The sequence below is a fragment of the Manis pentadactyla genome, chromosome 14 (assembly GCF_030020395.1).
Source record: "Manis pentadactyla isolate mManPen7 chromosome 14, mManPen7.hap1, whole genome shotgun sequence".
Taxonomy (NCBI): Eukaryota; Metazoa; Chordata; class Mammalia; order Pholidota; family Manidae; genus Manis; species Manis pentadactyla.
This window is the reverse complement of record NC_080032.1, coordinates 30,293,136-30,319,770: the sequence shown is the minus strand read 5'-3', so window position 1 is coordinate 30,319,770 and position 26,635 is coordinate 30,293,136. Positions and strand designations below refer to the sequence as shown.

At 42.5% G+C, this 26,635-nt stretch overlaps 1 protein-coding gene across 9 annotated transcripts in view; it reads left to right on the top strand.

Moving 5' to 3' along the window:
• MYRIP (myosin VIIA and Rab interacting protein) overlaps positions 1-26,635 on the top strand; it is a 220,558-nt gene that overhangs the window by 170,054 nt on the left and 23,869 nt on the right. For all 9 annotated transcript variants that reach the window (XR_005032056.2, XM_036921708.2, XM_036921705.2 and 6 more), the window contains one exon: positions 6,900-7,139. Coding sequence is in view for 8 of the 9 variants with exons in the window: in XM_036921708.2 (XP_036777603.2) it covers positions 6,900-7,139 (240 nt within the window). In the remaining variant the exon portion in view is untranslated. The remainder of the gene's footprint in view (positions 1-6,899; positions 7,140-26,635) is intronic.

Here is a 26,635-nt window from a genome sequence, read left to right as displayed (position 1 = left end):
GCCTATCACTTCTGCCTTAAGTATATTTTACATAGGAAAATTTTTGTTACTAATAATTTATCAGTTATTCCATTGTTAATTTTGTGCCATAAGAAGGCTTTAAACTCCCCCAAGATTATAAGAATATTTTCCTAATTTTTGCTAATATTTTGCAGTTTTTAATTTTAAATTTAGCCCTTTTGTCCATCTGTACTTTATTTTTCTGGATGATAAGCAATAATATCTAACCTTATTTTCAAGTTAAACATTTGTCACTAAATCATTATTAAATGATTCATCCTTTATCTGCTGGCTTCAGGTGCTCCCCTTGATGTACATTAACCTTCTTTTATTTCCAAGAATCTGGATTCTTACTCTGTTTTGTTCCATTGACCTAGAAGTTCCATTCTTGTACAAATACAATTTCAATTATAAAATTTTATAACATATTTTGATATCTGATAGTCTTCCCTTCACTGTTGTTTCTGTTGATGATATTTCACAAAAATGTCTTGACTTTTCTCAATCCTCTACTCATATAAATGATTTTTACAATCTGCTCTTCAAGTGGCAAACTTTTTACATTTGATTGGATTGCTCCAAATGTGTTTCTCTATTTGGGAGTAATTTATGTCTTTATAATATTGAGCCTTCCCATCAACAGTATCATCTTGTCTCCATTTATTTACTTTCAGTAAAGTTTTACAGATTTTTTTCAAAGCTCTTATGCCTTTCTGGTTAAAAAGCTTTTAAGTATGTCATACATTTTGTTGGTGCTGTGAATGAGATCCCTTTTTTATCTATTATTTGTTCTAATGGGTTTTCAGTGGTTAAAAAGAACACTACTGATTTTATATTTTATAACAGCACCTAGTAGGTTCTCTTATTAATCTTATTAGTAATTAATTTTCAGATGGTTCTCTTAGCTATTCCGGGTAGGTAATCATATTGTCTACAAGTTAGGACATTTTCCTATTTTCCTTTCCATTACCTATGCTCATTTCTCTTGCTTGTATTTCTGCACTGGCAACAACGGTGCCACGCTGTGGCCTGGCAGTGACACCTGGCACCCTGTCTTTGCCTTGCTTCTGTCCTTAGTCACTTGATTCCAGTGTTTGGCCATTAAATATGATGCCTTCTGTAAGTGTAGTAGACATTATCAAAACAAAGAAATATCTATCTATTCCTAGCCTCCAAAACAATTCAAATCAGGAATGTAAGCTTTATCTACTGCTTTCTGGTATCTGTTGAGAGGATCATATTTTTCTTCAGTTAATGTTGTACATTGCATTAATAGATTTCTTAATTCTGGAACATCTTTTTATTTGTTTTGTAAGTTTTATTGGATCATGATTCCTTTCTATAAAATTGGTTTCTATGTGCAGGCTTCCATTTTTATGCTATCTTGTTCAGTTTGGGTATTGGGTCAAGGATTCTCTATTTTTGACTATTTTCTAGAATGTTTCTATGACCGATAATTTTCTGAAAGTTTAGAAGAATTCACCTATAAAGCTATCCAAGTCTCCTCTACTAACAGTCATAGGTGAATTTTATATATGAAATATTATATATATTAGAATATATGGAAAACATATCAGAAATAGAAAACAAGAAAGAAGAAGTTATTAATGTAAAAGCAAAATCCCTTGAGATTATTAAAATGAAAAGCTGGTTCATATACACATGCATATGTGAAAAATAAATTTTCCCTCAAATGCAGTTTTGTTTGCATCCCATAGGCTCTGAGTAGTAAGCATTGTCAAACTTTTCTAATTATCATGTCCAATGCAAGTCTTATTTTAATGAAAATTATGAGATAATTAGAAGGATTTATAGGTTTTTGCTTTGTTGTATTTTTGGTTTTGCTTGCTTGGCTAGTTTTTAGTATTATGGTAATAAATACGACTTATGTGATTTCGTTGCAGGGAATTTGTTGGGATCTCCTGTATGACCGAATACATGGCCAGTTTTGTGACTGTTCCACATGTGTTGGAAAAACACATATATTCTTCTGTTTGTTGAGGACAAGCCATATGTACCTGTGTACATTGTTCTGGGCATTAACAGGACAGACAGTGCCTCCATGTCTGTAGTCTTCATTTCCCTGATTCCTCACTCTTTTTACTATTGTCTTTATCCTTCTGTAGTTTTCTTCCTTTCTGTGTGTTTAATCTGGTGAGTTACCCAGAAGACGTAGCAGCATGTGTCTGCCATTCCCCCCACTCTAGACCTTTTACCTCGCCAGCCGTGACTGCCAGACAAAGCCACTGAGAGCAAGAAGTCCCCTCCCACAGTCTCCAGCCATATCCCCGGCCTAAATCTCAGTTCACATGTAGCTCTATGTAACTCGTCCTCACAGGCCAGTGAACACACTCTCCCATCCTCTGAAACCCCAAACCCTGATGCCCACAGATGGGGTGAAGTCTCTGTGTCTGCATCTCTGTTCCTCCAGCGCTCTGAGAAGATATTTCATGGCCTCTCAGCAGTTAGTGTTGAAGAGAGGCCTGAAAACAGCCTGACTTTTCCTTTATGTGTGAAATTTTCTCATCTTTTACATGTTTGCTTGACATGTTGTATCTTTAAAGAGCCAACATTTTGCCAGTTTACACAAGGGCAAGTGTGTACTCATTTCATGCTGCTGCACATGATATGTACACACTCAGGTGTCTTTCCAACGCAGGAGTGTTTTCTTCTGTATTGTTATTATTACCTCTTCCAGGCCACCCACAATTCTCATGGTGAGCTCGGTTCTCTGTCTTCATGTCTGTGACCTTCTCTTACTGTTTTCCCATATTGATCTTTTCCTCCACCCTCTAGGAAACCTTCCCAGTTTGTCCTCCACATTACTTACTGGTTTTCCCAAGATTAATTCTGCTGATACAATCTTCAAATGCAGGTTCTAATCCTGCTGCAGTGTTTTCAGTCTCTCTGCAATTTTTTTGTCTCATCCATAGTCTTTTAGTCTGGGTACTGATCCCTTATAACTCTACACCTCTTCACTGACACTGCATTATTATGCCCCGATGAATATGCAAAACTATTACCAGACAGTGTGTCCTGGTTGTTAGTAGAATATACCTGATGTCTTCAAGCACACTTTTGTTTCCTTTGCTCTGCGGTATTTTCCCATAGGTTCTTTGCTAACTTTTCCTGTTAGTCCTTGCATCGTCATTAGTTTGCCAGTATCCAGCATATTCCAATTTCCCCTCTGCTAGCTTAAATTAGGAGTTTTTTCCCATTCTCATTGTCTTCCTCTGTGTTTCTAGGCAAACCTAGCCACCTGTTGAATGCATACAGTGAATGAGTGGGTGGATGGAAACAATAAAAGCCCTGCAGCCCGGCCTGGCTTTTGCAGCCTCCACCCCAACCTTTACATTTCATGGCCACACGCCAGGTCTTCCCTCTGCCTACCTGGATGTTTGCGGGGAGATACATTTTCTACGTGGCTATAAACAAAGAGGAATTAAAGGGAGTTGGGGGTAGGGCTTGGATGCTTGGACAGCCCACCCCACAATAGAAGGCTCAGGTGTGGGGTTTTTGTTTGGTTAGTTTTTGTTCATTTTGTTGTGTGGTGAGCATTTATCTTACTTCCTGGGCCAGGACTTGAGATTGGCAGAATACAGGGCAGAGGGGAGTGGTCAGCACTTATCCTACTTAGATGCGGGAGAGAATGGAGTTTTTTTTTTTCAGTCCATTCCGAAGGACTCTGTATTTAATGTAAGTTTTCCCCATCCATTTACTGGCAACAAGCTCTTGGCCATTACTTTTTGAGGTATGTAGTTTTTCACTTTTTTCTGTGTCTTCCCATGCAATTTTGGTGGAAAAATTTAGAGAGGTTGTTGAGAGATGTTTCCCAGACACCATTTTTAAACGGATCCTGCTAATTACTTTTTGTTTTGTTGATTGACATGTCAGGATTGCAGAAGGCTGCTGTTTTAGTTTCTCTGATGTTTCATTTTCTTTGTTGTACTCATTAGTGAAACTTGTTTCCTTGGAGTAAATCTGCCCCCTGTCTAGCCTTCTAGGTCCCAATTATTCTTAAAACACGTGTTAAGAATCTTGCCACATTGAGAAGCTACCAACTCTTTATAACTAATAATCTGTAAATATTTTATGTTTATGCCTTGCTACAGAAAGAATATAAAGTGGTTTATGTAAATACAAACAGGAGAGAATAAAATGAAAATATAACGATAAGTGGGACAAAGGAAAAATAAGGATAGGAAAAATAAAATGAAGCCAGGAATGATGTTAGTTCACAAAATGGGTGCAATGAGGTCATAATGGGACCTCATGGGCTGCAGATCTCAAACACTTGGCTCTGAGTTTTCTAGAAGAATGTCATGAGCAGTGTCCTGAGCCATGGAAGCCATATTAGAACAGTGAATGCATGCCTTAAAGGATGCTGCTCCTGGAGCTGAGAACCAAGAAATTTACCTCGTGGGTCCACGTGGGGAGAATGCAGAACACAGCTCCTCCACCCTAAACCACTTCAGATGAATACCCTTGGAAAGTTGCTTCTCAGCACCACTTATTGTGGACAGTACACCCAAGCACAGTCTAGTCAAGCCAGGCCGATGAGGGGTCAACAGACACTGACCCCTGCTGGTCTAGGCTGGTCCAGGATTAGGTTTTGAGTATGCAGAGGAGCAGATGGCTGCCTCCCTAGCCCTGGTTCATGAGTGCAGCTCTGAATTCAAGGGGATGCTCTCTGACAGGTGCTTGCAAGACTGTGCATGTTGAGGGTAGTATGACACACCCACCCTGTGGACAGTGAGGCATCCAACAGGTATGCCTACCTCTGACGTGTGCCAAGCAAACTTCAAATCTACTCAGATTGCATTTTAATTTCCTCCAGTACACAGACCAAAGGGGGTAAACCCTGCAGTCCCATCCCCAGTCTTCACCATTGATTTGCAGATCTTTTTAGGCTAAAACCTTGCTTTTTGTGAAAACTTGAAGAGAAGACAATAATAGAGCGGAAAGAGGGACCGTTCTGAGACAAGGCCATCCTCTCTCCCACCCCACCCCTACAGCAGCCTAAGCAAACACAAACAATAATCTGGAAACAGTTTAAAGCAAGTGTGACCAGTGTCCCCTGAACAGAAGAATAACCTTGGTCAAGTGTCTGTCAATCAATTCCCCTTGACATGAGAACTGTTGGGCATGTCCTCTAAAGTAAACCAACTGTGGAGAACAGTCTAGAAAAGAGCGAGATATTTGCTGAGTAACAATGCCTCTTAAAAACAGTCATTTCCAATGGGCCCTTTTTCTTTATCAGTCCAGTGATTCTTTTTTCATTTCTATATTGCCTGTTACCTTCTAATCACCTTAATACAGACAGCTGCCTTTAGTACTTGTCCAGTTACAAACTGTATCAAGCAAACATGATGTACAAACATCTTAGGGAATGAAATGATATCTCACATCTTTTTAGCAAAACAGGATGGTCCAGATTCTGGTTGCAGATGTGTGGTGAAGCCCTTTCTCCTGAGTGACTAACTGAATAAATATATTTTCTTTGGTCCTTACAAATACATTGTTTACTCATCGAATCTTGAGCTGAAGAAAATTCACCTACGATGCTGTCACATGGAGACTCCTAGTCTGAGATTATACAGTCAACTTCACTATTATTGTTAGAGTCTGGGGAGCTGCTCTCTTGGAATGCATCTTTTGAGTCATCCAATAATTGTGAAATGTTACTCTCTGTCAGTTTCTTCTCTTTGCAATTATGAAAAAAATTTGAATTGTCAACTGTATGTGTTGAGCTGAAAATAGACTAAAATGGTGATGATTTATGTCGCTATTGAATCACCCTTCTAGGCAATTCCGCTGTCCTATTATCTTAGAATCTTTTAGCCTAATCGGAAATAATTGATGAGTAATAATGAAGGACAATTCCCAGACTGATAAAATAGCAAAATATTTCAAAAGATAGGAAAAATAAGATCACAAAGTTTCCATCATGTATATTTATGAAAGGGTCCATGAAACCATATAGTAATTACAAAATAAGAGTTTTATTTTATTGTAAAAATAGGTAAATTTTCTCTTTGTTCTTTGGAAGCCCTTTAAGAAAGAACAAAGGCCATGAAATACCAAGCCTCATAAATAGTACAACTCAAAAACTAAAATTGGATCTATGGGCCTCAACAGTACAGTGAAGGTCACCTTGTTAAAATTCCATACACATTTGTCCCACTATCAGTGAGAACAGAGTGAGCAACGTTCTCCATGTCCTCCTGGGGTTTCCCAGGCCTGGCAGGCTCTACTCATGGAGCTTGATGCATACTCACCACATGGGAGGGGGAAGCTGGAGACAATTCTCAAGCCAGAACTGTCTCTGTCAAGGGACTGCCACCCTGCGACCCTCACATAAGTGCAAGGACCTTTGCCCTTTGCCCAGGATACTGCTCCTCCTCCCTCTTTCAGCTGGGTAACTGCTACACTTTGAGTCTCAGCTCAACCTCACTTCCACAAAGAAGCTCCCGTGACCCCATCGTGGGCCCTACTGGCTGTGGGAGCCTCCCTCCCAGCCCTCTCTGCACCACCAGCCTGACAGTGTGGGTTCCTGTCTCCTGCCGTGGGCCAGGGGGCGCTGGAGCCAGGTTTGTGCAGCCTGCCTCACCAGCACCAGCACAGGGATGCCCTGGTGGGCGCTCAGTTAGTATTTTGTGAATGAAAAACTGAATGAGTCCAAATCCGTTTCTGAGCACAGATGCTCGCCTGCCTGAACACTTAGAAGAGTGTTCAGATGCATGTGTTTGAGAGAATAAAATGTGAGCCCTTTTATAGAGAAAGTAGATGAGGGAAGAGAGCTTTATTTCCCTGGGGTCCTTCCTCAGGGGCTACAGGGGACAATGAGCAACTCCACCATAGCAGAGCAGTCCTCAGCTTATGGTTCTGCTTTCATTTAGGCGTGGGCTGACTTGTCAGAGAATGATGTCGTTAATGAGGCTCTGCAGCCGGAGACCCACACAGTCACCACGGACAAGAAACTGAGAAACAGGTTGTATGAGCTAGCGGCGCAAATGAATGAGAAGGACACTTCTTCAGGGGAGGACCAGGAATCTGAGCCTAAGACAGAGCCTGAGAACCAGAAGGAAAATCTGTTCTCTGAGGACAACAGCCAGAGTGTCCAGGAAGAGCTGCAGAAGGTAAGAGCCGTGCAGGCACCTGCGGACAGCTCAGCTTCTACACTGGGTGGGCGGGAAGGTCCTGTATTTGTACAGAGATGTGCTGGGTCCCCAAAGAGCAATCTCTAAACTACCCATCCCTGTGTAGTTGGGAAAGCCCAGGAAAACCCATCTTATCACTCGTGGTTCAATCAGGGAAACAGTTCCACATGACCTGGGGAAGCCTCCCAGCCTCTTGTCTCCTTCTAACTATGCTTCATCAAGATGGCCCTTTAGTTTGAGCCTGTTGTTTAGTACTCATGATCTCTCCTGCTGGTAAAGAGCAGGGAGGAATTTCGCCTGTGGATTGAGAATATCTAGCTGGTCCTCTTCAGTCAACAGTGAAGCTTCATTCCACGGTCGTTGTGTTGAAAGTGGCCATTGTGGCTCTCTGCAGTTTTCAGATTTTGGCTTGTCTTGGCCTCAGAATCCATTTTCAAGCAAACCTTATGTGGTACTCCAGAATTTTAAACAGGCAAGAGTGTAAGATAAATTCTAACCGAAATGAGCAGGCGATGAGAGGCAACAAAAGGCCAGGCAGGTTATTTGAGCACAATACCGGGCAAGGTTCACCAGTCTGCACAAACACAGGCCGGAGAAGTCGCGCTCAGCCAGACAGGCGGGGATTTTTTATAAGCACAGGGAAGGGAGGGGGAAGTGGGCCACACCAGGGGTATGTGAGGAATTTTTATTGGCTCATGGTTGGGTGATGGACAACCAGGGGTCTCCTCCTTCCGGATGGAGGGGGTCTACATCCGGGGTTTGTCAGCACGTCACAGGACTGGAATCCAGGAAGAGCTGTCCATTCCTTCCTTATATGGCACAGAGCTATTTGGTGCTGTCTTTGTTCCGTTTGCACTGTCCTCATTTTCCTCCCTCCAGTACCTCCAGCCTTACATAGAGCACCCTTGCTCTTTGGGTCCCTGAGCATCTAGGAACCATGGACAAACCCCTTGATCTCCAGTCCCAACCTCTCCCTCCCCATCTCCCAAGCCAAGCCCTGAGTTCTGAGGGACATTGACAACCACAGGAGACAGGCCCAACCTCTGGCAGGAGGGACCCAGCCTCCCACCCAGAGTCAGTGCTCCACCCACTGTCCTGGGGCAGTTGCCTGGGTCCCCTGCACAGCCTCCCAGAACACATTCATGCTACACTTGGCCACTTAAGAGTCAGGGGGGTGCTGACCTTTGCTGAAGGTCTATGTGATGGTGCTTTGCATGTGTTAGTCAATTTAATTAATAACACCCTCTGAAGTAAATGCAGCCCCTTTCTGCAAATGAGGAAATTGAGGCTAGTCATAAGGTACTTACTGAAGGCCCACAGCTAGTCAGTTTCAGAAATGGGACTGCGTGCAAAACTGCTTGGCCTCAAATCACAGGCCCCTGCCCTTCTGTCTCATCTGGAAACATTTAGATGTGTCTGCACTAGCAACCAGTTCACCCTATTCTGAGAGAGTTGCATAGGCTAACAAGCTGCTGGCAACCCCCCTTCATCTGCTCAACAGCCAACCTGGGGTGCAAGGAGGGGCTGGGCAACCCAGGATGACCACAGAGGGTCAAGAGCAGGCCCAGATAGAATTGAGCCCATTCTTCCTGCTGAGCCCCTGAACCCTCCAACACCCCAAACTGCCTGTCACTCACCCCATTCAGCCTCCACAGCTACTGAGTCCTCACTCGTAAACCTGCAGGGTGCTCTGCCCGTGTGTGGCGCATGTCTTTCTCCTGGCATGTCCGTGGCTCAGAGAGCAGAGCATGGCTCTCCCAGGCAGCCCTTCCCTGGGATGTGGGCTCCGACCCATTGCTTTCTCAGTGTCAGTGGGTGTGATCACAAGTAACAAGTGGATGCTTTCTGTTCCTAGAACCAGTTCCCCATTATAGTCATACCTGAGTGCTGGAGCTGAGAGCCAGATGGTAGCTGAAGAACACCTGATTTCTTACAGCTGGCTTTGCTGCCCATGGTCCCAAGGCTCCACAAACTCATTCTGCACAGTGGCATGCTAGGCCATTATGAGCCATGCACACCACCCCCCATCAGCCTGCAGGCCTCAATGGCTGCCTGATGTAGCAAACAAAAGAGATAACATATTTTTCCCCATCAGGCATGGGCTACTCTGATTAAAGGAAAACAGAAATACAGGTTTATGTATTGAATATTGTTTAGAAGAAGAAGGATATAGAGATAGCCTTTAAGATTAAATTGAGTTTGAAACACAGCCATGCAATTTGCAAACTCTGGACTGGTTATAGCACTCCTTAAAACAAGCCAGTGTCATTCTTGCCCACCTACTATGCCCTGTCTCTGAACTGTTCTCACTGACCTCCCAGGCCCTTCTTGGCCCCTCCAGTCTGTTCTCCATTCTGCAGCAGGAGCTTCCCTGAAGCCCCAGACTTGATCCTGGCATATTCACAGACCTGCATCTCCCTTGTTCTTAAAATTGAGCCCATCACTCAGCCCAGGTGTCCATCGTAGAAAAGTACATCTTGCTCTTTATGGAACTGTGAGGACTTAACCAGGCAGCATAAAGCACACAGAGCAGGAGCTCAGAAAACAGTCATTGCAGCCCCCCATAACAACCCCGGGGAAAAGCCCTCACTGCTGTGAAGTAGCACCCCGCTGCCAGTGCTGACTGGAGTCTAGTGCTACTGCCAGCCAGCCCTCATGGTGTCAAGCTGTGGCTCTGTAAGCTCATTCGGCGCTGCATCATGTTCTGCAGCATGTAAGAGGAAGCACTGCATCAGGCCCCTAGGTTCCCATCATCAGGATCAGAATGACTAACTTCCCCTGGGATCTAGCCACAGCAGTCTGTGCCCCACAGTGCATGGTTGGGAGCAGGTCTGGAAATGTAACATGAGCTATGAAACACCATCAGGAGAAGCAATCTGCAAATTATTGGAATTCCAGAAAGAGAAAGGGGCAAAAAGCTTGTTTAAAGAAATGATAGCTGAGAACTTATCAAATCTGGGGAGAGATTTGGCCATCCAAACTCATGAAGCTCATAGGCCCCTAAACAAATTCAACTCAAAATCTCCAAGACACATTATAGTGAAACTGTCAAAAATGAAAGACAAAAAGAGAATCTTAAAAACAGCAAGAGATAAGCTTACCATTTACAAGGGAACCCCCAATAAGGCTATCAGCAGTTTCTCAACAGAAATGATACAGGCCCAACAGAGTGGATGATATATTCAAAGTGCTAAAAAGAAAAAAAAACTGCCAACCCAGAATACTTTTCCTGGCAAAGTTCTCTTTCAGAAATAGAGAGATTATAACATTCCCAGACAAACAAAAGCTGAGACAATTGATCACCACTAGATCTGCCTTACAAGAAATGCTTAAAAGGAGTTCTCCAAGCTGGAATGAAAGGACAATAATTAGTAACATGAAAATATATGAAAATATACAACACACTGGTGAAGGTAAATTTATAGTCAGTATGGTAGTGTGCTGACCACTTAACACTAGTAAAAAGACTAAAGGAAAAAAGTATTAAAAATAATTATAGCTATAATCATTTGTTAATGAATACATGATATAAAAAGAGATAAACTGTGATATCAAAAACATAAAAGAGGGAAGTAAAAGTGTAGACTTTTGTATACCATTGAAGATAAGTTATCGGTATAAAACAGACTGTTAGATCTTTAAGATGTTATATGTAAACCTCATGGTAACCACAAAGCAAATACCTATAGTAGGTACACAAAAGATAAATAGAAGGGAACCAAAGCACACTACTGTGGAACAGCATCAATTCTCAAAACAGCAAGAGAGAAAGAAGGGAACAAGGGAAAAGCAAAACAGCAGAAAACTATTACTGAGATGGCATTTGTAAGCCCTCACCTATCAATAATTACTCTAAGTGTAAATGGATTAAATTCATCAATCAAAAGATACAGAGTAGCCAAATGGATAAACAAACAAACAAAAACAAGACCCAACCATATGCTACCTACAAGGGAGTCATTTTGCCTTTAAGAACACACATAGGCTTAAAGTGAAGGGGTGGAAAAAGATAGTCCAGGCAAGTGGAAACCAAAAGGGAGCAGATATAGCTATAGTTATAGCAAACAAAATAGACTTTAACTCAAAAGCTATAAGAAAAGACAAAGAAAATCATTATATAATGATAAGCAGTCAATTCATCAAAAGGATGTAACAATCATAAACATATATGCACCCAACATTAGAACACCTAAATATACTAAGCAAATACTAACAGATCCAAAGGAAGAAAAAATAAACAACAATGCAATAATAATAGGGGAGTTCAACAATTATATAGATTATCCAGACAGAAAATAAATAAGGAAACATTGGAATCAAACTATATTTTAGATCAAGTGGATCTAACAGACATATACAGAACATTCAACCCAGCAGCAACAGAAGGCACATTCTCCTCAACTACGCAGGTGCTATTCTCCAGGATAGGCCATGTTAGGTCACAAAGCAAATCTTAATAAATGTAAAAAGATTGATATCATAGTATCTTTTCCAACCATAATGATATGAAACTATAAATCAGGAGGCAAACTGGGACATTCACAAGTATGTGGAAATTACACTCCTAAACAACCAGTGGATCAAAGAAGAAATCAAAAAGAAAATCAAAAAATATCTTCAAAGAAAGGAAAATGGAAACACAAGATACCAAAACTTGTGGGACACAACAAAAGCAGTTCTAAGAGTTTATGGTGATAAATATCTACATGATGAAAAAAGAAAGCTCTCAAGTAACAACCTAACTTTACACCTCAAAGAACCAGAAAAAGAATAAACTTAACCTAAATTTAGCAAAAGGAAAGAAATAACAAGGAACTGAGTAGAAATAAGTGAAATAGAGACCAGGAAAGCAACAGAAGGGATCAACAAAACTAAGAGCTAGTCTTTTTGAAAAAAAAAAAAAAAACAAAGAAAACTAACATACCCTTAGCTAGATTAAGGAAAAAGAGAGATGACTCAAATAAAATTATAAATGAAAGAGGAGACATTACAGCTATTACCACAGAAACACAAAGGGTCTTAAGAGACTACTATGAGCAACTATACACCAACAAATTGGATAACCTAGAAGGCTAAATTCTTGGAATGTACAACCTACCAAAACTGAACCATGAGGAAACAGAAAATCTGGACTGGCCAGTCATGAATGAACTGATTGAATCAGTAATCAAAATCTCTAACAGAGAAAAAAATCTCAGAACCAGATGGTTTCACTGGCGAATTCTACCAAACATTTAAAGGGGAATTAATGCCAACCTTCTTAAACAATTCCAAAAAAGCTGAAGAGGAAAGAATACTCCCAAACTCATTTTACAAGGCCAGCATTACCCTGATACCAAAACCAGGTACAAACACTATCAGAAAAGAACACTACAGGTCAATATTCCTGATGAAAATAAATGCAGCTATATTTTCAACAAAATATAAGCAAACCAAGTCCAGCAGCACATTGAAAGGATCACACATGATGATTAAGTGGCATTTATCCCTGGGATGGAAGGATGGTTCAATATATACATATCAATAAGTGTGATATACCATATTAATTGAATGAGGGATAAAAATCATATGATCTTCAACAGGTGTAGAAAAAGCACTTAACAAAATTCAACACCCTTTTATGATTAAAAAAAAAACCCTCTCAATAAATTGAGTATAGGAGGAACATATTTCATCATAATAAAAGTCATACCTGAGAAGCCTGCAGCTAACATCATACTCAAGGATAAAAGTTTGAAAGCTGCTCTCTAAAATCAGGAACAAGACAAGGGTGGCCACTCTTACCACTCCTACTTAACATAGTACAGGAAGTCCTAGCCAGAACACTCAGGCAAGAAAAAAAAAAGCCATCCAAGTTGAAAAGGGAGAAGTAAAATTGTCTTTGTTTATAGAGGACATAAGCTCATATTGAAAAAGAAATCCTATAACTAATTAGATTACATTAATTAGAATAATTCTATTAGAACTAATCAAATTCAGTAAAATTGCAGGATACAAAGTCAACATACAGAAATCAGTTGCATTTCTATATAATAATAATAAAATATCTTAAAAAGAAACAAAGAAAACCTCATTCACGATAGTATCAAAAACAATAAGATACTTAGGAATGCACTTAACCAATGAGGTGAAAGATCTGTGCACTAAAAATTATAAGACTTTGATGAAAGAAATTGAAGAAGACAAATGGAAAGACATCCCATGTTCATGGATCAGAAGAATTTATATTGTTAAAATGCCCAGACTGCCCAAAGCCATCCACAGAGTCAGTGCATCTCTACCAAAATTTTATGAAAATTCCAATGGCATTTTCCACAGAAATAGAAAAAACAATCCTACACTTTGTATAGAACCACAAAAGACCCCAAATAGCCAAAGCAATTCTGAGAAAGGACAAAAGTGGAGGCATTGCACTTCCTGATTTCAAACTATATTACAATGCTATAATATTCAAAATAGCATGGTTCTGGCATAAACATAGACACAGACCAATGGAACAGAAACAAGAGCTCAGAAATAACCCCCTAACAACTAATTTGACAAGGGAGCCAAGAATACTCAATGGAGGAAAGGGTAGTGTCTTCAGTAAATGGTATTCAGAAAACTGGATAATCATCTACAAAAGAATAAAGTGGCCCATCTTACACTGCTCACAAAAATTAACTCAAAACAGATTAAAGACTTAAACATAAAACCTTGGAACTCTAAAACTCCTAGAAGAAAACATAAGGAAAGAGTTCCTTGACATTGATCTTGGCAATGGTTTTTTGGATATGACACCAAAAGCACCAGTAACAAAAGCTAAAATAAATAAAATTTAAAAGGTCCTGCATAGCAGAAGCTACAAACAATAAAATAAAAGGCAACAATATCCAAAATATATAAGGAACTCCTATACCTCAATAGCAAAAAAGTAAACAATCCAATTTTAAAATGGGCAGAGGACATGAATAGACATTTTTCCAAAGAAGACATACAAATGGCCAACAGATATGTAGAAAGATACTTGATATCACTCATCATCAGGGAAACACAAATCAAAATCCCAATTAGCTATCACCTCACACCTGTTGAAATAGCCACTATCCAAAAGACAAGACACAAGTATTGGTGAGAATGTGGAAAAAAGTGAACCCTTGTACACTGCTGGTAGGAATGTAATTTGGTGCAAACACTATGGAAAACATTATGGAGGTTCCCCCAAAATTAAAAATAGAATTTTACATGATCTAGTAATCTCACTTTTGGTTATTTATCAGAAGGAAATGAAATTGGGTTTTTGATGAGACACCTGCACCCCCATGTCCATTTCAGCATTACTCACAGTGGCCAAGATGATGGAAGTTGTTTGAACACCAAGCATCCATCTATGGATGACTAGGTAAAGAAGAGGGGTTATATATATTCAATGGAATATTATTCAACTATGAAAAAGAAGGAAATCCTGCCATTTGTGACAATATGGATGGACCTAGAGCATAATATGCTAAGTGAAATAAGTCAGACAGAGAAAGACAAATATGGTATATTAGCACTTACATGTGTAATATAAAACAGCTGAACTCACAAGAGTTGAATGGTGATTGCCAAGGATGGAGGAAATGAGGAGACACTGGTCAAAGGGCACAGACTTCCAGTTCTAAGATGAGTAAGTTCTGAGCATAATGTACAGCATGGTGACTATAGCTCACAATATTGTATTATATACTTGAAAGTCGCTAAGAGTAAATCTTAGTCTTACCACACACACAAAAAATGGTAATTATGTGAGGTGACGGGAGCATTAACTAACCTATTATGGTAATTATTTTACACTATATAGGTGTATCTTGTGCACCTTAAACACAGACAGTTATTTGCCAATTATATCTTTATAAAGCTGGAGGTAAAAGACATGCTCATTTAAAAAGCATATAGAAGGCAAACAATAGTTCAGAGGACATACTGCATACACATATGATGGGCAATAATTAATAACTTTATAATGCTGTTAGATAAAGGGGCAATGCACATAAACAGGCAACTCACCCCCCCCCAAAAAAAAGAATGTAAATGACCAATATGCACGTTGAAAAAATATTCAATTTCAACTGTGTTTCAACTGTATTCAGTACAAACACCTAGCTCGGAACTTAACATATGGTTACGCATTCATCTTTCCCATTCATCAAACACACATTGAGACACTGGGAACATAGCCATGAGCAGGGTAATATTTGTCCTTTTCAGACAAGCAATAAAAATGTAAATTGAAATAAATGCCACTTTGCCTAATCACTTGGATGATTAAAAGGACCATAGTTAATATAAGAATTCAGGGAAGCAGGCAGTCTAATACACACAGTATAGCTGGAGCACATATTAGCTCATTGGTAACTTGGAGCAATCAAAGTGTGCATACCCTTTGACCCAGCAATTGCACCTTCAATCATGTATCCTAAGGAGAAGCTGGACAAGCGGCCCAGAGTATAAAAAAGCAGTTCATCGAGCATTGCATGTTTACTGCAGGGAAACATAAACAACCTGGTGTCCAACAATAAGGGACTCTCAGGGAAGTGGAGGGGATGAGGTCCAGGAAACAGACAGGGCATCAGCATTGGAATGGCAAACATGGATTTGGTCCAGGTAAAGTGAGTGTGTAGATCCGATGTCAGGAGGTTGGTAAGGTTTTGTGTTCTGTGCCTCTCCGCGTCTCGCCAGCTCTGTGAACTAGAAGGCAAGTTTGTCTTCTGAAAGCAAGAATCAAGATTGTGGAGAAGATTTGAAAGAGTTACTGTCTAGAAGGGAGAGAAAGCAATGTTGAGAAGTGCAAAGGACCCCCCCAAGTGCAGTGAAGGCCTCGATGGGGCCAGAGATCACAAGCAGTTACTGAGATATGAAAAGCCTGTAAAAGGATTCAGCAACCTTGAACACAAATAAATACAAAATAAAAATCCATCCTATTTTAAGACAAGGTCTGTAATAGCAGAATGTATTCATTAGTCCACATCATCCAGAATAATTACAGTACAGCTCAAGTGGTTCTGGGATTTACGTTCGAACCCCCTGTATGAGCGGTTTCTAGTTTGGCCATTAATTCGTGAAGAACTAAAATTTGCAGATGAATCAATCTCAAACCAGATTTAGGGGGTGGGTATGTGGATTCAATGGGAACTAATTCCATCCATAATAGAAACAAAAAATGAGACATTAAAATTTAACAAGAAAACTAGGTCTCCAAGAAACCTAGCAGTTTGCTGGTAGGAGAGACAACGTAAAGATGAATTCTTTCAAAATTAGTGTAGAAGTTTAATGTAATTCAATTCAAAATCTAAACAGACATTTTGAAGTTTTCAAAAGGATTTTAAAAATCATCTGATAGAAGAACATCAAGAATAGTTTAGAAAAAATAGGAATGGAGAGGACCTAGCTATGAAGGCATTACATTATATTTTAAAGGCACAGTGATGAAGTTTGTGGGATGTTGATACAAGATATAATGAAATAACCCAGAAGTACATTCTAGAATGTTTTAAAATTTAACTCATGATTTATCTCATGATTCCCACCTGCCTTTCTTCTTGGTTGGGAAGAAACCCTTCTTATTAAATGATAAAGGAACAAATATTCACCTGTTCTTTGGGAGGAGAGGCTGTAGCACCTGGGGACAGTCCTCGATTTCACTGCGATGAAGGATTGAAGGAACCTTCCCACTTGCAGGCCCAGCGATACTGCAGGCTTCCCTTGTGAGGGTGGCGGATGCTCTGGAGTCTGAGCGCCAACAGTACCTGTGGAGCCAGTCTAGGAGCTGCAGTCTCATAGAGACAGGAGCTCGGAAGATTACTCGGGGCGGTAGTGGGAAGGAAGCTGGGGGCAGGAGTCCTCAGAGGCCTTTCAGACCCCTTTATAACTAAGTGTCCTTAAGACGGAGACCTGAAGGCTACGAGGAAAAAGGCAAAGACCTAAAGGAAGGACTTCCAGGAGAGGCAACGCGTGCAAGGCCTTGAGGTGGAAATGCCCGACAAGTTCAAGGAATGGATTGAAGATCCAGGGCGGCCGGGGCAACGTGGCCAAGGGGAGCATGGTGGGAACCGTGAGAGACGTCAGAGCCGGAGCAAGCAGGGCCACGCGGGCCGGGCAGGGAGCTTCAGCTTTTCTTCTGCCAGGGGTTTCAGAAGAGAAGTTAGAAGGAGGACCTCACATAGGCAAGGTCACCGTGGCTGCGTTTCAAAGGTCACACTTCCCAAGTGAACCTGGAAGGTGGTTCATGCCAGCAGTGGGGAAATGCCCTATAGGTATCAGGAACTGCTTTTCTGAGGAATGGGTAGTATGAAAACCCAACAAAGATTGATGGACCACCTAATTTCCTCCTGCCAGGAAAGGCAGTCCTGCCTGCTGCATACCTGCCAGGGCAGGTCTGGCCAGATTCCCCTTGCCAGGTCCTAAGTGTCCGTGCCCAGGTGGCCTACATCAGACAAGGACTCCACCCAGGCAAGGAAATGACCTCAGGGAAGCATGCAGCCCGGCAGATTTAATTCTAGAACTGAACTGCAAATAGTGCCTTTAAAAAATTCATTTCTATAATCACCATTAAAAAAAGAAAATCTTCTTTCTTTCATTAACAGCCTTGACCATCAAGACCTAGATGATTTAAGGATTCAAACATCCCTAGAGATCAGTTCTCTAATCTCTGTTGCAGCTCAGTTTATTACATATGCTAATTTATTAGGTTTGTGCTCAATTTCTTTCCACAGTTCTGTGCCGCCCTCTTTCATCAGACCACTCTTCAGAGACCTGAGTCTGTCCATGGGGAATGTATTTTGACTGTCATAGAGACATTGCCAGAGCTCCTTATGTTTCCTGAGAGCTGAAAAATGTTTGTCTTGCAAATGTCTGTTAGCTATTTAAGAGGACATATGGAGTTTCTTTCCTTACCTTCGAAAATGAAAAAAAAAGTACATGAAATCAGGGCATTTGGACAAATTTCCTTGCTTGCTCTAGTATTTTGATAAAAGCATTTCATAAAGCATGACAGCATCTGAAATAGGGGACAGAGATGTGTGGAGCAGCCTGTGAGGTCTGGCTCCCTCGAGCAGAGTTCTTACAGACCACAGTCCTTCCATGCTGACTGTCCTTGGTGGCTCCACCCAGGGAGCCTCAGGGAGGCTCAGAACAGGAGTTTGTCCCTCGGTGGAGTCCAGCTCTGATGGGTGCCTTGGTGCACCAAACCAAGGGCTCACTATGATTGGCATTTATTGGTGGAAGGCGCAGAACGAGCCTAGGGCACCCTGTATTGGAACCTGCTCTCACTTATTTAATTTTCACTGATCTGATGAGTCAATCCAGTTCTGTTTCACCATCACTTTCTATGGTCCTTTGGATCCCAGGAATTACGCACCTGGAGGAGTTGGGAAGGAACCTGGGGTTTGGAGACCGAGGTCTCTGGGCTCAGATCCCAGCCTCTGAGTCTCCGCTGCCCCTACTGGCTGCCTACGGAACATTCATTAATCAAAGGGTGGAAAGGAGAATGGGAGGGCCTCACGTTTTTACCATTTTCTCATTTTTACTAAAGCCAGCTATGAAGTTTGTGATCCCCGAAATCTGCTCAGGAAACATGACATCAAAAATCATGGATTCAGAACACAGACTGAGCATAAGACTTGAAGGTGACCCCATGCAGGCACTTGGTGACCACTCAGTCTCTTGGGTTGTGAAAAAGGAGCTTTGATGTATTGTTTTCCTTATTTCAAAAGCACAATAGACCCTTGTTTCTCTCCTAGTGTTTGAACCTCCCTGGTGGTGTCAGTTTCCCCCAGATCACTCAGGCACAAGCATGGCAGCGTCTGCCACCTCCTCTGTTGCACAGGCCCAGCACCCACTCGTCTCTCTTTCCAGTGACTTCGCCCTGTTTCCCAGGGCACTGCCTGCCTCAGGCCCTCGTGACTTTTGATTCCAGTTATAGTACATTTCCTGTGCTTTTCTCTGCCTCTGACCCCCCAGTCCTAAATCTGTCCCTCCTGTGCACTCAGAGCTCCCTTTCTAGAGCATTTCTAAACTACCAGAGCTTTGAAATCAGGCAGACCTGGGTGCAAATCCCAACCCCTTCAGAGCAAACCACATCCCCTCTCCAAGCCCCAGGTCCTCATCTGTGAAATAAGAGCAGCTATCATACCCACATGGAGGGTCATGAGGAGTTAAATGAAGCAAGTGCTTATCCCCTAGCCTGGCACATGTTAAGTGCTCAGTAAATGACCTGATGACAGCAGCAGGAAGCTGCAGATGGCCAGCACACAAAACCCAAACTCCTGAGTGTGGCATTCAGAGCGTTGCCTCCCTTTCCCATTTGCCGTCCTCTGTACACTGTGCGGTGCTGTCCCCTGCACACCTCCAGGCCTGTGTCCTTACATCCTGCAGCCAGAAGTACTCTTCTCATGTATGATCCTTCTCCATATCTTTCCTGTGCATCCAGAGTAACCCCAAAATCACATGCTAGTGGGACCTGTTTGTCCCCTCTGAGGTCTGCAGCCTGTTGCTCACAGTGCAGAACAGGACCTGTCTTTGGCCACCTGCTATTGGTCTTGTTTCCCTCTCTGACCTCTGCTCTTTGAAGGCAGGGCCTGTGGCTTACTCACTTCTGCATCCCCTGCAGGGCCTCAGCATCTACTGATGTTTCTGGAAGGCATGAATTAAATTAGTGATGTTGGGGAAGAGATGATGTTTGAGGGCCTGGTTTGCTCAGTTTCCCAGGTAGACAATGACATTCTGAGTTTTTACTGCATATCAGTACATGCGGTTCAGCCTACTCCTAGTGGAAGGAAAATACAGAGTCCTGTGGGCTTGTGTGGGTGTGTCTGAGTTCCAGGTCGCTTACTGTCATGTCTGAGAACAGGCCATTCTGTGCTCTGATACGATGCTCTCCTCTTTGGTGTTAAATTAATCTCTTCTTTATGAAATTATGGTGCTGGTAGGCAGCAGTAGATCATAGTGACTTTCTTTTCTAAATATGCTTACTTGGCAAGAGGGAAAAAACTGGGAAACAAAGAGCAGCAGTGTTTAATTTTTTGTAAAGAACAGGAAAAAATATTCTTCAAAACACCAAGTAGGCAAGGAAAGGTCTTTGAAGAACACAGCCTCTAATGCAGGCATCCAAGCCACCATGCCATCACTGATAGCGTGCCATGTAGAGCCAGCAGGGAAGGGTATGAGGAGGGGCCACTGGGAACTGGGCCCTGCCCCGGTGCCCTCTCAGGCCTGGCTTCAGGTGAGCCAGCCCGGGGCCAATGCACAGCTCTCCTGGGCCCAAACTTTGGCCTTTGTGGGCCCCTCCCTCCTTCAAAAACATTTTAAATTCCTATTTTACAACTGGTACTTTCAAGATTAATACATTAGTGTGTATTAAAACATGTTCCCAGACCTAAGAGTTCCTTGTTTCTTCCAATTTTAAAAGAGACTAAAACATTTTCATGGGCCCCTAAAAGAACGGTGGGCCCTGGCTCCCTGCCCCCACCCCCGCCCCAGCTGGCCCTTGCCAGACATGCCAGGTCCCATGCCGCTGCCCCTCCCTGTTTCATAGATGAACCATGACTTCAAGGCATGCTGTCTGCTTCTGGATGCCACAAAACCCTATTGTCAGTGTCCCCCAGCCTCCACCTGTGGAGCTGTTTTGCTTTAAACATGCCCTGAAGTGGAGCTAGAAAGATCCCTCTTCTGCCCCACACACCCATACACATCACTGAATCCTCCAAGCTTTGTTCCAGCATCATATTACCACATCAAGACATTTCATATCAAGTCACATCATAGATACCGCCAGCCTCCGTCAAAGCCCAGTTCACACACAGCCAGACACTGAATCTGTTTAGGTCCAGCCGCATGTGGTAGCTCACATGTGTGCATGTGCTCGGAGAGGACTGAGGCTGGGGGTGCTCCCTTACTATCAAGCCAGGCATCTAACGCTCTCCTGCTGCCCATATTTCACAAGCTTGAGATATTCTGGTGAGGAGCATTTCCATTTATTCCAGCTAGAAATGGGTTTGCATTCCTTTGACCAACAGGGCTTTGAAATTAATGATGATGTTGAAAAATTCTCAGGAGAATTTGTAAGGATAGTTAATAAATAGGTGTGTCTAGTGTTTAGGGTGAAAATACTTTCTTCTTCAGGATTCTGTAGACTCAGAATCTCTCCCAGGCAATAGGCTGCATTCTGCATGTCTTTGGAAAACTGTTTATGGGTAAGAGCAAATGGAGGTTTCCTGCACATGGTGAGGAAGTGCATGGGACGGGATGGAAAGATCTCTGGGGCTGAAGCTTGTGGGTAGTGAGACAAAAAGTTGAGAAGGCTTTCTCTGCCCTGAGGCCCTGCAGAGTAGAGAATGATGCAGGTAGGATTTATGACCAGAGCCTGACCTGGGCCTGACCTGGCCTTCTCTCCTGGTCCCCTGAAATGGCCACTGTGGCCAGGCCCCACTGGGAGAGGCAGTAACCTCCTCACGGGTCTGCATCAGCCCTGTTGTGGTTTAGTCAGGCAGGAAGCATGGGCCTTGGCGAGGGTGCTTGTCCTCCACGGGGAAGATGCGCTGGCGTGTTTCTCATCGCCTCCCAGGCCCTGAGTGTAGGCTGTTGGCCTCGGCCCAGTGATGGTGAAGCTGGCATGGATTTGGTGTTCACATGGGGCTTTGTCACAGACTGGAGCCAAGAAGGGCACCCTGGGCTCTAGGCAGTGACCTGCCCCCTGTCCCCCATGGTCAGGGGCTGAGGGGCATGAGTGCATCAGGGCAGACACGTCCACAGTGGATCTGCAGCCACACCCGCACACAGCGCACTTTGACCTAGAATCACACGATGCATCTGGCACTTAACATTTGTTGTTTAATTTGTATTTCTTTGATCACTAATTTGTTGCTTCGTGGGTTTGCCGGCCCCTTTAATTCCTCACCTGTGAGGCCAACCTTCCTGGTCCATCAGCCTTTATTCTGTCAGCAGATTTTCTCCACATTCCCACCGCTCCCTTACTGGAGACCACGAAACTGTCAGGTTTGGTCCAGCTTATCCAGTCAGTGGCTGTAACGGAGAGCTCTCTCTGGCTCTCAGACCATGCTTTGTGCCATTTGGTTCGTCTGAGGCCATCCTCAAGGAAGCAGAAAGGACCCCTCAGCTTTTCATGGCCCCCACACGCTGGGCTCCCCGCCGGCAACCAGAATCTCCACCAGCTTTTCATCTGAACAGAGCCCTGTCCAGGGCTCAACACAACTTTATGTGACGTAACTGTAGAAGGTGCTTCCTATTTTTAAATCTAGATGGAGCAGGGAGCAGGACACTCACCTAAGTCAGTGCCAGCCCTGTAGCCAGTGAGAAAACCAAGGATCAGGGAGCCTGGGTGCCCTGCTCCTGCCACGGAGCTAGTTCAGCCTCATTACCTAATGTCTAGGGGTGCACTGTCTGCTCCCACCCCCCCATGTGGGCAGCCACCCTGTGTAACAGGCAGGCACCTGATGGCCACAAGTGGCATGGATTCCGTACATGTACTTGTGGATCCTGGTGTGTGTTTCCCTGTGGAAAGCAAAGCTGAGTCACCAAACAGGGAGATCTTGCCCATTTAAAAAGAAAGATTAAGAAGAAAAAGTTAAACCACAGTATAGTGGAATGGGAAGTGAAAATTTACCCAAGATCCAATTAGTCCAGCAAAGCTGAGTCACCAAACAGAGAGATCTTGCCCAGTTTTCAGTCTTTCTTCTGTCACTTTGTCTAGCCGGAAGCTAGTTCAGGGCTTTAACCAGACCACAGACCCTCCAAGTGGAGCTGTTGTGCCCTCCTCAGACCAGCTGCCAGGACTCCACACCCTGACTTAATGGCAGATGCAAATGATTTAAAAATAGGAAGCACCTTCTACAGTTATGTCACATAAAGCTGTGTTGAGCACTAGACAGGGCTGTGTGCAGATGAAAAGCTGGTGGGATTCTGGCTGCCAGCAGGGAGCCCAGCGTGTGGGGGCCATGAAAAGCTAAGGGGTCCTTTCTGCCTCTCCTTACGTACAGCCTCAGAGAGACAAGACAAGTGGCACAAAGCATAGTCTGAGAGCCAGAGAGAGCGCTCCGTTGCAGCCACTGACTGGATAAGGTGGACCAAACCTGACAGTTCTGTGGTCTCCAGTAAGGGAGCGGTGGGAATGTGGAGAAAATCAGCAGACTGGAGCCAGGAAATGATGTCCAGTGCCAAGTGCCTGGGGCAGGACCAAAGGTGGGCACAAGGGCAGGGACTTCACCCATTGTCACTGCATTGCCAGCACCTGGAGCAGAGCCTGCACAGCATGGCCCAGGAACAGGTACGGAACCAGGGGTGTGCACTGCACAGGACTGGGGGTACACTCCACAGAAGGCATTCTTTTTTTTTTTTTTTTTTAATTATTTTTTATTGAAGGGTAGTTGATGCACAGTATTACATTACATTAGTTTCAAGTGTACAACACAGTGGTAGAACATTTATATACATAATTCTAGGTTCCAGCTATCACCCTACCAAGCTGTTACAATATCTTGACTATATTCCTTATGCTATACATTACATCCGGTTACTTATTTATTTTACCATTGGAAGTCTGTCCTTTTTTTTTTTTTTTTTTTTTGTGAGGGCATCTCTCATATTTATTGATCAAATGGTTGTTAACGACAATAAAATTCTGTATAGGGGAGTCAATGCTCAATGTACAATCATTAATCCACCCCAAGCCTAATTTTCGTCAGTCTCCAATCTTCTGAGGCATAACAAACAAGTTCTTACATGTAGAACAAATTCTTACATAATGAATAAGTTACATGGTGAACAGTACAAGGGCAGTCATCACAGAAACTTTTGGTTTTGCTCATGCATTATGAACTCTAAACAGTCAGTTCAAATATGAATACTCATTTGGTTTTTATACTTGATTTATATGTGGATACCACATTTCTCTCTTTATTATTATTATTTTTAATAAAATGCTGAAGTGGGAGGTAGATACGAGATAAAGGTAGAAAACAGAGTTTAGTGTTGTAAGAGAGCAAATGTAGATGATCAGGTGTGTGCCTGTAGACTATGTGTTAATCCAAGCTAGACCAGGGCAATAAAACATCCACGTATGCAGAAGATTTCTCTCAGAACAGGGGGGGTGAGGTTCTAAGCCTCACCTCTGTTGATCCCCAATTTCTCACCTGATGGCCCCCCTGCGACTGTGCCTGTCTTAGGTTGTTCCTCCCTTGAGGAATCTTACCCGTCTCTGGCTAACCAGTCATCTTCCGGGGCCATACAGGGAAATGTAAAGTTGGTAAGTGAGAGAGAAGCCTTATTGTTTGAAAAGGTTAGGTTTTTACTTCTTTGCATATTTATGCCCTGTGGCTTCTATGCCCAGCATTTGTCTTGAGGTGTCTTTACCACTTGGAGGAGTTATGATACTCGGTAAATTTGATATGAGGCACGAATTCTATTTAAGGGTTGTAATTAGGAAGGAAGAAGAAAAGCTATAGAAGTAGCAGGCAGAAGAAAACATGGGAAGATTGATTATTTCTTTGACATATCTTCTTGTAGAGTAACTTCAGCATATATAGGTTTTAAGCTACTACTTAAATTGCGCACACACCTTAACATAATAGGAGTATATTTACATAACCAAAGCATATCTGTAATTACCAGCCATCTCCAGTGAAACCAAGAAAACCATTAAGGCACCTTAGGCATTTGTGAAAACTTATCTATGATATGGTGGATATTGTCCAACTGAACTTGAACAGTCTGAGAGAAATCAGACAAATTAAAACAACCCATTCCTGGGGACTGTTCACATGCCATATGTTCTTTTAACAATAAATAGTCTGTAGTTGTAAGACTTTGGAGCGCTACAATTTGCACTTCTCCAAATTCTTGGTTGAGTTCCAACAGTATAGATTCAGTCAAATTTGTTGTTTTACTGTATGCACAGGCCAGCTTAGATATCTCCTTCCTCATTCCCATGGCAAGTCCAGGAACTGGTGGGATGAGTGCATCTACAGCTGTAGCAGTGCGTGGATCTTTGTTGGGGTTTTTTGATGATCATCTTCTGGCATGAGTCTTCCAGAGAGTGCAGATGTTGGAAGTTCTTTTTCATATCGTATCTTAGTTCATTTTCGGGGTAGCCCAATTAGGCTTTGATCCTCTGTATAAACACAAACAGACCCTTTGCCTACACTTTTATATGCCCTTTATACCCTTGTGTAGAACTCGTTGGAGGTTACCACACAGGAACTGCCCTTTTTTTTTTTTGCTTTGTTTTTGGTATCACTAATCTACACTTACATGACGAATATTATGTTTACTAGGCTCTCCCCTATACCAGGTCTCCCCTATAAACCCCTTTACAGTCACTGTCCATCAGCATAGCAAAATGTTGTAGAATCACTACTTGCCTTCTCTGTGTTGTACAGCCCTCCCTTTTCTCCTACCCCCCCATGTATGTTAATCTTAATACCCCCCTACTTCTCCCCCCCTTATCCCTCCCTACCCACCCATCCTCCCCAGTCCCTTTCCCTTTGGTACCTGTTAGTCCATTCTTGAGTTCTGTGATTCTGCTGCTGTTTTGTTATTTCAGTTTTTCCTTTGTTCTTATATTCCACAGATAAGTGAAATCATTTGGTATTTCTCTTTCTCCGCTTGGCTTGTTTCACTGAGCATAATACCCTCCAGCTCCATCCATGTTGCTGCAAATGATTGGATTTGCCCTTTTCTTATGGCTGAGTAGTATTCCATTGTGTATATGTACCACATCTTCTTTATCCATTCATCTATTGATGGACATTTAGGTTGCTTCCAATTCTTGGCTATTGTAAATAGTGCTGCAATAAACATAGGGGTGCATCTGTCTTTCTCAAACTTGATTGCTGCGTTCTTAGGGTAAATTCCTAGGAGTGGAATTCCTGGGTCAAATGGTAAGTCTGTTTTGAGCATTTTGATATACCTCCATACTGCTTTCCACAATGGTTGAACTAACTTACATTCCCACCAGCAGTGTAGGAGGGTTCCCCTTTCTCCACAGCCTCGCCAACATTTGTTGTTGTTTGTCTTTTGGATGGCAGCCATCCTTACTGGTGTGAGGTGATACCTCATTGTAGTTTTAATTTGCATTTCTCTGATAATTAGCGATGTGGAGCATCTTTTCATGTGTCTGTTGGCCATCTGTATTTCTTTTTTGGAGAACTGTCTGTTCAGTTCCTCTGCCCATTTTTTAATTGGGTTATTTGTTTTTTGTTTGTTGAGGCATGTGAGCTCCTTATATATTCTGGACGTCAAGCCTTTATCGGATGTGTCATTTTCAAATATATTCTCCCATACTGTAGGGATCCTTCTTGTTCTATTGATGGTGTCTTTTGCTGTACAGAAGCTTTTCAGCTTAATATAGTCCCACTTACTCATTTTTGCTGTTGTTTTCCTTGCCCGGGGAGATATGTTCAAGAAGAGGTCACTCATGTTTATGTCTAAGAGGTTTTTGCCTA